Source organism: Pyrus communis, chromosome 14 (genome assembly GCF_963583255.1).
Source record: "Pyrus communis chromosome 14, drPyrComm1.1, whole genome shotgun sequence".
In the NCBI taxonomy this organism is placed as follows: Eukaryota; Viridiplantae; Streptophyta; class Magnoliopsida; order Rosales; family Rosaceae; genus Pyrus; species Pyrus communis.
In genome coordinates, this window is record NC_084816.1 from 23,277,221 (window position 1) to 23,289,259 (window position 12,039).

Genomic DNA, 12,039 nt, shown 5'->3' on the forward strand with positions numbered 1-12,039 from the left:
AAGGCAAAATCCCAGAGGAAAAAATGGAGCTTTCTGAAGCTAAGCTGCAAGTTGGAAAATTTGAATGATGGGCGCTTAGGTTCATATCAAATTTGAATTTTCTGAGGTAGGTGTCCTTTTCTCTTTGCAACCCAATTTTCTGCTGCCTGCATTCCTTCTTTTCACCTCAAGTTGCATGCATTCAGACTCGGTTGTAGTGGCGGACAAATTGTGCTTGCCAACTAGCGTAGGAATCATTTTCTGTGTGTAACCCAGTTTTCTGCCGGCTGCATTCTTTCTTTTCACCTCAAATTATTGGCAGAACTCGAAAGAATCAGAAAGAAATCAGCCATCTTTGTTTACTCGACAAAAGCAAGATTCTAAACAGCTTTAGTTTACCGGGAGGGAGGTTGTACTGGGTGCAAAAGAGCAGACACGCTACCTGGCGAACTGGCATAACATACGTCTGCAAGTTTTCATCTTTTTGTTGATTGATGCTTACGATGAGGGACTTCCCTTCTTGTTTTGGTGAAAATGGGGTTCAAATTGCAGATTTTTCGTCATCATCTTCCTCGTCGAGAGCCACAAAAACTGCCCAGAACTTGGTATCCTGCGTCTACCAATGCAAATTAAAGAGCAGATTGTGTTTGATCACTGTGACATGGACCAAGAATCTGATGGGGCAAAGCCTCGCCATCGAAATCGATGATGCAGCCGGTCATTGCCTCTGCAGACTTGAGATTAAGCCATGGATTTTCTCCAAGAGGAAAGGGTTGAAGAATTTGGAGGTGGACTCTACGAAAATCGACATCTTTTGGGATTTAACAAATGCCAAATTTGGTTCAGGACCTGAGCCATTGGAGAAGTTTTATCTAGCTCTTATGTTTGATCAAGAAATGGTTCTGTTTCTTGGGGACTTGAGGAGGGAGGATTTCAAAAGCCCTGCTGAGTCCAATTCCAAGTTCAAATCCAAATCCAAAGCCGAATTCGTAGCGAAAAGAGAGCACATTTTTGGGAAAAAATTTTATGGAGCAAAGGCACAGTTTTGTGATTTGGGCAAAATCCATGATTTGAAAATTGAGTGTGAAACTGCCGGGGGCCTCCATGAGCCATATCTTGTAATCAGCATTGACAGCAAGACTGTGTTGCAGGTACATTTTCAAAATTAGGGTTCAGTCAATCAACACTATTTCGTGTGTTACAAATAAATTAAATGTGTTCTAAAATCATAATTGCGGTGAAAATAAAACATTTACGCACAAAAACCTGAGTTATGAAAATATTTATTGACCTAAACCGAATTTCCTGATGCAGGTAAAGAGGTTGAACTGGAAGTTTAGAGGCAATCACACAATTGTGGTAGATGGGATGAAAGTTGAGGTGTTTTGGGATGTGCACAATTGGCTGTTTGGGAATCCAATGGGAGATGCAGTTTTCATGTTCCAAACTTGCATCAATGTTGCAGCAGATGAAAGCAAGAAGTTATGGACTGGTTTGCCAGTTCTGGATCCTTCTGTGTTGAGTTGGTCATCCTCCTCTCAGGAGTTGAGAGATAATCAGTTGCAGGATTTTGGGTTCTCACTGATCTTGCATGCTTGGAAGAATGAATAGAAGTTATGTTTTATTTATTTATTTGGGGTTTTACATATACTTGAAATGCAAGTTATGTTTTTGTGTTGCTCTCTTGTTTTATATCAACATAATTCAAGGTAGTGATTTTCACTCCCATTTTCTTTTCTTGCATTGTTCTTTTTATTTTCGTTATTGATTTATGCATTTTTCAATAGGTGTACCAAAATTCGGTGTCTATAAATATGAAAACTAATTAATCATAACATCTCATATGCTCATGTGTGAATGACGAGACATTTTTCGTTATTGACACATTACATGTCATAATACAAGTGGTTAGACACTTGAAAAAACAAAATTTCAAACCACTTGTATTATAACATTTACTGTGTCAGGCTGTGTATTAATTATAAAGGTTTTTTTGTTCAATTTGGCAACTGATGGCATGATTGTTTGTTTTACATGTGACTGCATGGTTCTTTTATTTCATGAAGCAAAATTTGCACTATAATTGTGGATGCAAATTTCTTCCTCTTTGTTCTTGGATAAAATTGCACCTACAAAACAAATAACACCTTAGGTCAAGGCCAAGAGCCTCACGTGTCACATCCCGGCCCAGAACGGATCACTTCCAGGGCCCGCTCCACCACCGTAGCACGATATTGTCCGCTTTGGACTTACCATTCCCTCACGGTTTTGTTTTTGGGAACTCACGAGCAACTTCCCAGTGGGTCACCCATCATGGGATTGCTCTGGCTCCTCCTCGCTTAACTTTGAAGTTCTTACAAAACCCAAAGCCAGTGAGCTCCCAAAAGACCTCGTGCTAGGTAGGGATGAGAATATACAAATAAGGATCACTCCCCTGGGCGATGTGGGATGTCACAATCCAACCCCTTTAGGGGCCCGACGTCCTCGTTGGCACACACGCGACCAGGGTTAGGCTCTGATACCAAATTGTCACATCCCGGTCTGGGACAGATCACTTCTCTGGTCCGCTTCACCACCGTAGCACGATATTGTCCGCTTTAGACTTACCATTCCCTCACGGTTTTGTTTTTGGGAACTCACGAGCAACTTCCCAGTGGGTCACCCATCATGAAATTGCTCTGGCCCATCCTCGCTTAACTTCGAAGTTCCTAGAGAACTCGAAGCCAGTGAGCTCACAAAAGGCATCGTGCTAGGTAGGGATGAGAATATACAAATAAGGATCACTCCCCTGGGTGATGTGGGATGTCACATCACACGCCCACCTTGAATTTGGGAGGGGCGCTTTGGCTGAAGAACCTCCGATGCCAAAGTTAGAATTTTGAGAGAAAAATGTTTGGAGAATTTAGAGAATTTTAACAAGAGAATTGGAAGTGAGTTTTGGAGAGAATGTGAGGCCTTTTATAGGGGAGTGGCCGGCCTCCTTGGGTGAGAGAGGACCGGCCACTTGGCCCGGTTCTTGATTTGTGTTTAATTGGGTATAATTGAATAATTAAATAATTAATTAGCCAATTAATAGAATAATTGCCTAATGGATTAGCTAATTAATATAATAAAAAGGGAAAGATTTGGGAGTTACCTTGTGGAGAGGATTTGATGAGGATGGATGAAATAAGTTTTGAATTGTTACTTATTTTGGGCACTTTTGACTTGGTTGAGGGATGATTGTCCGCTGCTCGCGCATAAGAATCCCGATATGCCACAAGGGTATTTTTGTCCTTTTTAACCAAAAATCCACGTGTCGTCTCTTGATTATTTTTGGCTCCACAAGTGCCCCCCACACCTGTTGGGTTACTCGTAGAAAAGGGCAGCAGATGTATAGATCTTCTTGCTCTAGGAAACATAGGATTGCTTCCTATTTTGATGTAAATTCCCTCTTTAATTGGAAATTAGATCCTTCTAGGAAAGAGAAATAAATTTCTCTCAAAACCTATTTAAGTCCACCTTAAGTGGATTATTAAATCAACTTTGGAGAACAATTTATTCTACCCTGCAAGATAGAGAAAGCTAGAGGATATTCATTCCCCCTCCCCTAGCAATTTTCTATACTTACCCGTGTAAAGGACTGTCTTTTGTTGCTTTATTTGTCTTCTCCGTGGTACACCGAGGTAAGAAAAAAAATTAATTTTCCTTATCTTCTTCTTGGATAGTGCTGCCATGGGTCAGTCGTCAATGTGGTGTAGCACGTCGACTGGCAGGGGCCAGGAGTCGGCTCGGCATAGGCTGAGGAAATATTATGGCAATGACCATTACTTGGGCTGTTTGGTTTGGCTAAAGGCAAGGGCAATTGTGCGGCCGAGGCTGCGAATTGAGGCATTGGGGAGAGGTGCTAGGTGAGTCGCATAACTCATGTCCTTTGGGCTCTTGGACCTGATGCGGGCCAGGTCGGTGATTGAGAGAAACGAGGAGGTCGCGGGCCTTATGGGCTGCTGAAATGCTGGGCATGCAGGCTTTCTGCCTGTTGGTCTGAGAGAAAAATAAGGGAAATACCAGTATGGGTTGAGCTTTCCTGCTAAGTACTGTGAATGACGTTGACTGCTTAATCCTATTTGCCAAGAGAAAGGTTGGCTGCTCCTGAGAGAGAAGGTAAAGATGATCAAGGCGGATGCATTGGCTTGTCTAGACGTTGTCGTGGAGCCTACTATGAATGAAGGCGGAAAGAAGAGATATTCCCCGCCTGCTTAAGAGATGCCAGTTGAGAAAAACTGAAGACTTCCTCCGCTGCTTATGAGGGTCCGCCTGCTGCCAAGAGGCTTGTGATCGACATGACTTCTTCCAATGAGAAGAAAAATAAGGCTGCTAGATCTGAGCATGTGGCGCCTACCATGTCGAGAATGGCTAGTACGATTGTTGATAGGATTGCTCAGCGTAAAGGTCCTATCATGCCCTCAGTGCCAAAATCTGTACCAAGACGTCTGTTGGGAGCTAAGTTTGGTTCACCTTTGGAGATGCTTGCTATTATGAATAGCGCTAAGGTAGACTCTGCTGCTAAAGTGGCGCCAAAGCCCACTTCCTCTGCTACTGAGACTAATTCACCTGTTAGGAAGACGGAGACTACTCGCGTGGGTATCTGTGAAAAATCCACTAAGCCTGCTTATGGGGAGGCTGTTGAGATCTGTGTGCTTTTGAAACCAGATATGCTTGAAGACACAGACTCTTGTACCAAGTTTGTTGATGGTTTTAGAAAAGTTGTTTGCACAAGTTCCTTTGCGAAGAATATGACCCAATATAAAATGACTGTTATGCTTGCTATGATGCAGATATACCAAGGCTACCAAGGAAGTGATGAAGACTATGGCAGCTAAAGCTTATTTCTCGTCCCAAAGTGCATGCTTATCTGCCAGGGCAAAGGAATATGCTAGATTTAAGTCTTCTTTCATGATCATTTCTCCGAACAGTGGGTGGTCTGCTGGGAGTCCTTTTTAGAATGCTGCACTTGCTATTGAGTCGTCCCATCCGATGATCTTTGCTTTATCTGCTTTGAACCTCTTTACGTAGTCGTAAAGCGACTCCTTTGGGTTTTTCTTCATGTTGAACAAATGGTCAGACTTTTTCTTGATCAGGCGGTATGATGAGTATTATTTGGTGAAAACCAAGGAAAGATCATCAAAATTCTGGATAGATCGTGGTGGCAAGGTGTGAAACCAATTTTGCCCCTCGCCTTATAGGGTAGTGGTGAATATTTTGCATATAAGGGCATCGTTGTTCCGATAAAGGACCATCGCGCTTCGGTAGTGCTTCAAGTGATTCTCCAGATCTCTATCTCCTTTGAAAGATGTGAAGTGTAGCATGCTAAGCTTGTGTGGAGGCACTACCTGCTCGATCTCGTCCATGAAGGGTGACCTGCTCATGTTTGTCATATCCTGCTGTAGTGCTTCATCGGCCACTTTATTTCATTGGAAATCATGTAATCATTCGTTGATGAGTCTCTCTACCTTTTGTTGGATTTGCCTTTGTTGGGGTAGCAGAGCTTTTGGCTGTCCCTGATTTTGATTTGCTGGTCTAGGCGGCTTGATAGGAGCATATTCATGCGACTTAAATGGCTTGTTCTCGTGCATTTACGTTATGTTTCTTTAGTTATTTTAGTACTTTAAGCTATTTTCGTGTGTTTGTAGGTCCAAAGGGCTAAAGGAGCAAAAAGATGCATTTTGGAGACTTTTGGAGCACTTTTGGGCTAAGGATGGATAGCTTATGCTTGGCGCCAAAGTGTTGGACGAAATTGAAGACCTAATTGAAGACCAAAGTGTTGGAACCTTGTTCCCTTTAGTTTTAGGACATTTAAACCTTTCCAAATCCCTTATGCTGTGCATCTCCACCTTTCTCCCAAAACCATACACATGCATTCATTATTCATTCCCTCACATGCTCCCATTACTTATCATATCATCCACTTATCTTATCACCACTTATCATATCATCCACTTATCATTCACCACTTATCTTATCATCCACTTATCATTCACCACTTATCTTATCACCACTTATCTTATCATTCACTTATCATATCATTCACTTATCATATCATACACTTATCACTTATCACAACAACAACCTTGCACATGCACATTCATCCACATGCACCCATAATCATTCACTCATCTTTAATGCACATGCATCTTCCATAAATCAAATCAGCCACATCCACATGCACTTATTCCATTTCATCATTACACCACATTCTCTCCCTTTAATCACATGCATAAATCAACACATGCATCTCCCATTCCCATCAGATTTCCATCATATTCACATGCATTCCATCCTTTAAAACATTGCACATGCACTCCCTTTAATTAATTAAGCCACATGCACTCCCATCCATTTCATCATTGTAGCCAACACATGCTTTCACATGCATTTTCAGATTGTCCCCTTGCACATGCAGCCACATATTCATTGCACATGCAATTCCAACCCACATGCATCCTTTAATCATTCAAACATGCAGCCACATTCCCTCCTAGCTGTCATGTTCCCCCCCATTTCACCTATAAATAAGCATCCATACATCCATTCACCACAGAAATAAGGCCTTTGTGCCAGAAATTCACCCATTCCATACACTCTTCCATTTCAGAATGTAGACATCAAACCATCCTTGTGCCGTGCTCTCCCTTACAATCCAAACACCATCCTTCCATTTCCACCACTCCCCAAACCATTCACACCATCAAACTATCCCTAGACCTTGTGCTACAACGAAGAGGAAGAGAAGAGTGCCTAAACGTTCATACAATTCAAGTTTGAGTTGTTGGAATGTTTAGGTGTTTCTTTGATTTCAACGTTTAATTTCAATACTCTTTGTTTTGTACGAATGAGGAATGAAAGATAAGAGGGCCTAAACGTTCATACAATTCAAGTTTGAGTTGTTGGAATGTTTAGGTGTTTCTTTGATTCTCTTTGTTTTGTACCATGAGGAACTAAACCCCCCTTGGTTAGGGGGTGATTCGAATATATGTTTATGCTTGCATTTTGATTTGAATACTTCTAATTGCGTTTCATAAGTTGTGGATTCAATTCGTTTAACTGTTTGATTGATAACTTATTTATGTATGTTCATTGAGAGTGCACACTTAATTTTCATGCATGAATATGACGCTAGAATATAAGTGAGTTTCACCTAATCGTTATGAACTTATATTCACAAGTAGTGGAGGTTGCTTATAAACAATCGCGTTAAATGAATTCTTGGCATAAGTTTCATGCAATCCATAGTAACGAATGCCTCGTCAACACTTATAATTTTCATAGAGCGTAATGATTCTTGCTTGTATCTCTTCTATGCATTCATGTTGAGGACTTGTGGGGAATGTTTTGAATTGTTGTATGCGCTAACCCATCCAATTCAATAACGTTAGGAAGATTTGAAGGTTAATTAGTGCATCACGGTTAACCCGGGGTGTTGAGTTTCATGGTTTATTGAAATGCAATTGGAAATCATTTTATTATGCAAGTATAACATGTATGGAGATGAACCCCTTAGCCATTATATCATCCATTCATTCCATTCCATCAAATACGTTTTACAATCTGTTTAGTTTATTAACTTGTTTTGTTATTTCAATTTTCGTATAAATCTAAATCCCCCTTTACTTTAATGTCCAATTGAGTTAGAAATCAATTTAGTTTGTGTTTATGAGTGTTTTGATTCATTTTATTTCCCAATTTCGTCCAAATTCACCAAAGTGCTCAAAACTGCCCAGAAAGTGATTTTAAGGCAGTTTTGAGTGTTTTGGGGTGATGTTTGAGTCTTTTGGTTTGTTTTAATGTTTTAAGTGTTTAGTTTTACATTCTTTGAGTTAGAAATCAATTTAGTTTGTGTTTATGAGTGTTTTGATTCATTTTATTTCCCAATTTCGTCCAAATTCACCAAAGTGCTCAAAACTGCCCAGAAAGTGATTTTAAGGCAATTTTGAGTGTTTTGGGTGATGTTTGAGTCTTTTGGTTTGTTTTAATGTTTTAAAGTTTAGTTTTGCATTCTTTGAGTCTAGTATAGTGTTTCATATTGTTATTTTACGTTTTTGAGTCAAATCCAAGTGATTAACAATCCCTCCTAATCCCCGGTCCAGAACGATCCCTACTTATACATATACTACAATTTGACGAAAAGAGGGTTAATTTATGCGCGTATAAATCTCGCATCAAATTTTGGCGCCGTTGCCGGGGATTAGTAAATTTGCTAATTCCTTGGATTGTTTTATTTTCGTTTGTTTTTATTTTATTCCAGATTCTTAATCTTGTTTTGTTTCTTGTTCTAGGTACTAGTTTATGACTCGGAGTTCTCATCCGATTCGTGAACATATCCTGGAGTGATTGGGTTCTTCGTCCGGCTGCAAGACGTAAAAGAAAGCGCTACTTGGGAGGCAACCCAATGCACTGAATAAAACAAAGCATGTTGATTAAAAAAAAAAAAAAAAACAAAAAACATGGCAGAATGATGGAGCCTTCACAAAGGTTGTTTACGTGAACCCCTACCACGAGGCGTCGGAGCGGAAGGCATCGGAGCCGAAGGCGTCGGAGCAGAAGAGACCTCAATACTTGGTGGAACGCTAGATTAGCCAGGAAAAATGTGCCTCTGGAAGAAAGCCGCAAACCTTTGACGGTCACTTTGACGGTCACTTTGCATTCGACCATTGGATTCTTGCAGCTCATCAAGCTTCCTCTTCATGCCCGATGAATAGTTATTTGCAAGCACATGCAAACTTCTATTCTCGTACTTAAGCAGTTTGATCTCTTGCTTGAGACTTTCCACCTCTGCCATCAATGATTCCACCTGACGAGAACGGGCAAGCAGGCGTTGGCCCATGTTGGACACATAGCTCGCACACTGAACACTAAGAGCGAGGGACTCTTGAACGGCCAACTCATCGGACCGTCCTGACAGCAGCCTACTATCTTTTGGAGTGAGGAGGTTCCTAGCTACGATTGTAGCTGTTGTGGCGTCCTGCATCACGGAGTCTTCACCTGTAAGAGGACCGTTAGAAGATAAGAAAGAAGGGCGCCATACGTTACCTTGACGCGGCGCGCCCGTATCACTGCTGAGACTCAATTCTAAGCTAAGGTTCGATGGGTTTGCCATTTTTTTCAAAAGTGTTCAAAGAGATGGGGTGGATGGAGTTAATTATCAAAGGGCCGGAGTCGATTTTCAAGAATGGGAAATCTTCAGAGTGTGTTTGTTGTGGTGATCGATAGCTCTATAAAAAGCCAAGGCGACGCGTCCACCGATTCAAAAAGCCGGAATTTCCGGCGTAAGTTAGGCGACGCGTTCTCGGCTTTTCAGAAGACGCGTTCAACTTTGTCAAAAGATTTCTTCTTTTCAGACAACACGTGGAGGCCATCATCGCAACTACACATCTTTAGCCGACAAGCACAAAGTCCGGCGACGCTTTCTCTGCTTTTCAGAAAACGCGTGCAGCTTTGTCAAAAGGAGCCGCATCCGCACGACTACGTGTCGTTCAGAAAGCGAAGGGGCGTCGTTCAGAAATCGAAGGGGCGCCTGCTCAGAAATCGAAGGGGCGTCGTTCAGAAATCGAAGAGGCGCCACTATTTCAAAAAGCCGGATTTGCGGGATCAAAACGTTTGTCGACAAGGGTAAAAGAACAATACCACCACTTGATATTATCTCTATATATGTCGACCTTCATCTTTTATGGCAAGGCAGACCTGAAGAAAATGCCCAACTTTTCCTCACCTCTGAGGGCGCACTCTCAGCAAAGCCTCTTGAAATACTCAATTTTTTCTCCCCCAAAGAAGATACCAGAAACCTGGAGTACAAATGAGGTAGAAGGAAACGGTCGATCGAAGCATGTAGAGACAACCACAACAAATACATGTGCTGCTTCATTCGCCGTTTCTTCAAAAGCAAAGGTATCTCATATCATCAAAGTCTAAAGCAAAAGTATCTCATATCATGCTTTTTCCCTATCTTTTCCTTTGCCCTTGTTATTACTCGCATGGCAAAGTAAACGAAAGCAATCAGAGGCACTTGGAGTCAGTCTTCTGTTCTGGAACCGACTGCCTGGAATCCATTCCTGATTGCTTACCTAGCGTTGCTCTCGAGTAGTCATCTTCAACGGTTGACACACTTCCAGAGAAGGGACCACTTCTGCAGGGGGAGCAAGCAAGGCAAGTGAAAATGATACATTGAAGCATGTGGAGACAAACATAGGCTGAGTTATCCTCCAACCCTTTTCAATACGAATTGGAAATATTGAACAAAGAAACAGACCAAAGGAGTGAGCTCAGACCTTCGGGGGTGACCAAAAGAATCCTGCTGCCCAGTTCAAGAGTAGCACAAAGGAAAATCAACGATGGGAGGAAAACCTGTGGAATCACCAAGATCAACCCATGCATTCAACAAAGGAAGACCGAGAAAGCACTCCAATTCCAGATTTGCGTTTCTAAACTCTTCTCTTTGTTAGTTACATTTATGCCATGTTTAGTATGTTTAAGTGCTTTTTGTGTGTTTACTTTTGCTTTGTGTGAATCTATGCTTAAAACATTGAGGACAATGTTTGATTTAAGTGTGGGGGGGGGGGGGGTAACTAATGTTGTTAATGCAAATTCGTGGGATTTTATCACCCATAACTTCAAATGTTGTTCCTGGCTGTTTTAAGGTGTTTTTAAGATGTTTTAGAGTGTTTTAGTATGTTTTGTTTTTATAAATCCGAAAATCACATAAAAATTTGAAAAACATGTTTTGAAAAACCTAAAAAGAGTGTTTTGAGTCGTTTTTGTGTGTTTGTGTCTTAGGGTACCTTCCAACACAATGATGAGGATTTGATTTTTATGTGCATGGCTGTGAAAGAGTGTTATAAACATGGATGGAAGTTGATATATTCTTGGTTTATACTTGGTTATAGTTGTTGTTTATGAATTCATGTTTAATCCCAAAGAAAAAAAAAATAAGTTTTTGTAATATGCTTGAAGGAAGGAACTTAGAATAACATTACAACCCTGAGAGACTTGAGCTTTAAACATTCTTTGGAGAGTATTAATCTGTGATTCTTGTTTTCAAACTCGTTGCATGATCTCATTATTCTTGCTTGGTTGCTAATTAGAAGGCGTTTCATCACTTAGTTCCAAATGCTAGAACTTGCATCCATTCCATTCAAAGTATGATATTGAGTGCATAATATATATCAAGATGAAGTGTGTAGTGAAGCCATCAACCAAACAGCCAACCCATGCACTGTATATTGTAGGTCATAACCCCCATCGAGCCATTGTTAGCCTTTGTTCCTTGTTTACCCATATCATCCCTACCTAGCCTAGATTAGGACCACCCATACCCTTGTTCTTGAAGCATAGTAAGCATGACTTAGAGGAATCCTTTCGAGTATGCAAAACAACAAGTGTGGGGGAATTTGTGTGTGTGTGTTGATATGCCACGAAAAGAAATAAGGCATGAAAAAAAAAAAAAAAAAAAAAAAAATCGTGGAAAAAGAACAAGAAAATAAAAAGTTGTGAAAAGAAAGAAAAAGAGTATGAAATAAGTGAAAATATGCTCACATGTTTGTGGTAGTTGAAGAAAGGGCCCAAAACGTGGAATATGGCCCGAAGAGTTGTGTGAATTTTTCCCCTTGTGTGTCTAAGTGAGTTTATGTAATCATAAGTGATTCTAAGTGTCAAATTTCAATACTTTGCTTGCTATTGCTTAAAGAACGTTTGTTATCCTTACCTTTCATTGTTAGCCAATCGCCCTTAACCCATTACAACCCTTATGCTTTAATCTTGATCATTATGTTTTCAATAATGTGGAGTTTGGAATTGATGTAAGCATATGGTGTCCCTGGTTCTCGCATCTAATTAGTAGCATTCCTTTCATGAGATCATATTCATATACATCCCAGAAAAGTGCTTTCCTTGTTATAAACATATGTGGGTGTTTAGTTTCATATTTACATCAATCTTCTCACATATACTTAGTGTAGGGTGTGTAACCAGAAATTCTGTGTGAAAATAAGAGAGTATCTTGTAAGGAATTAAGTGAATTCTCTAAGG

At 40.6% G+C, this 12,039-nt stretch overlaps 1 protein-coding gene across 1 annotated transcript; it reads left to right on the forward strand.

The window, feature by feature from the left end:
* The first annotated feature begins 329 nt into the window (after positions 1-329).
* LOC137716311 (uncharacterized) lies at positions 330-1,711 on the forward strand. The gene is made up of 2 exons (XM_068455750.1): positions 330-1,130; positions 1,294-1,711. The coding sequence occupies exons 1-2, from the start codon at positions 474-476 to the stop codon at positions 1,588-1,590; spliced, it is 954 nt and encodes a 317-aa protein (XP_068311851.1). The 5' UTR covers positions 330-473; the 3' UTR covers positions 1,591-1,711.
* The last annotated feature ends 10,328 nt before the right edge of the window (positions 1,712-12,039 follow it).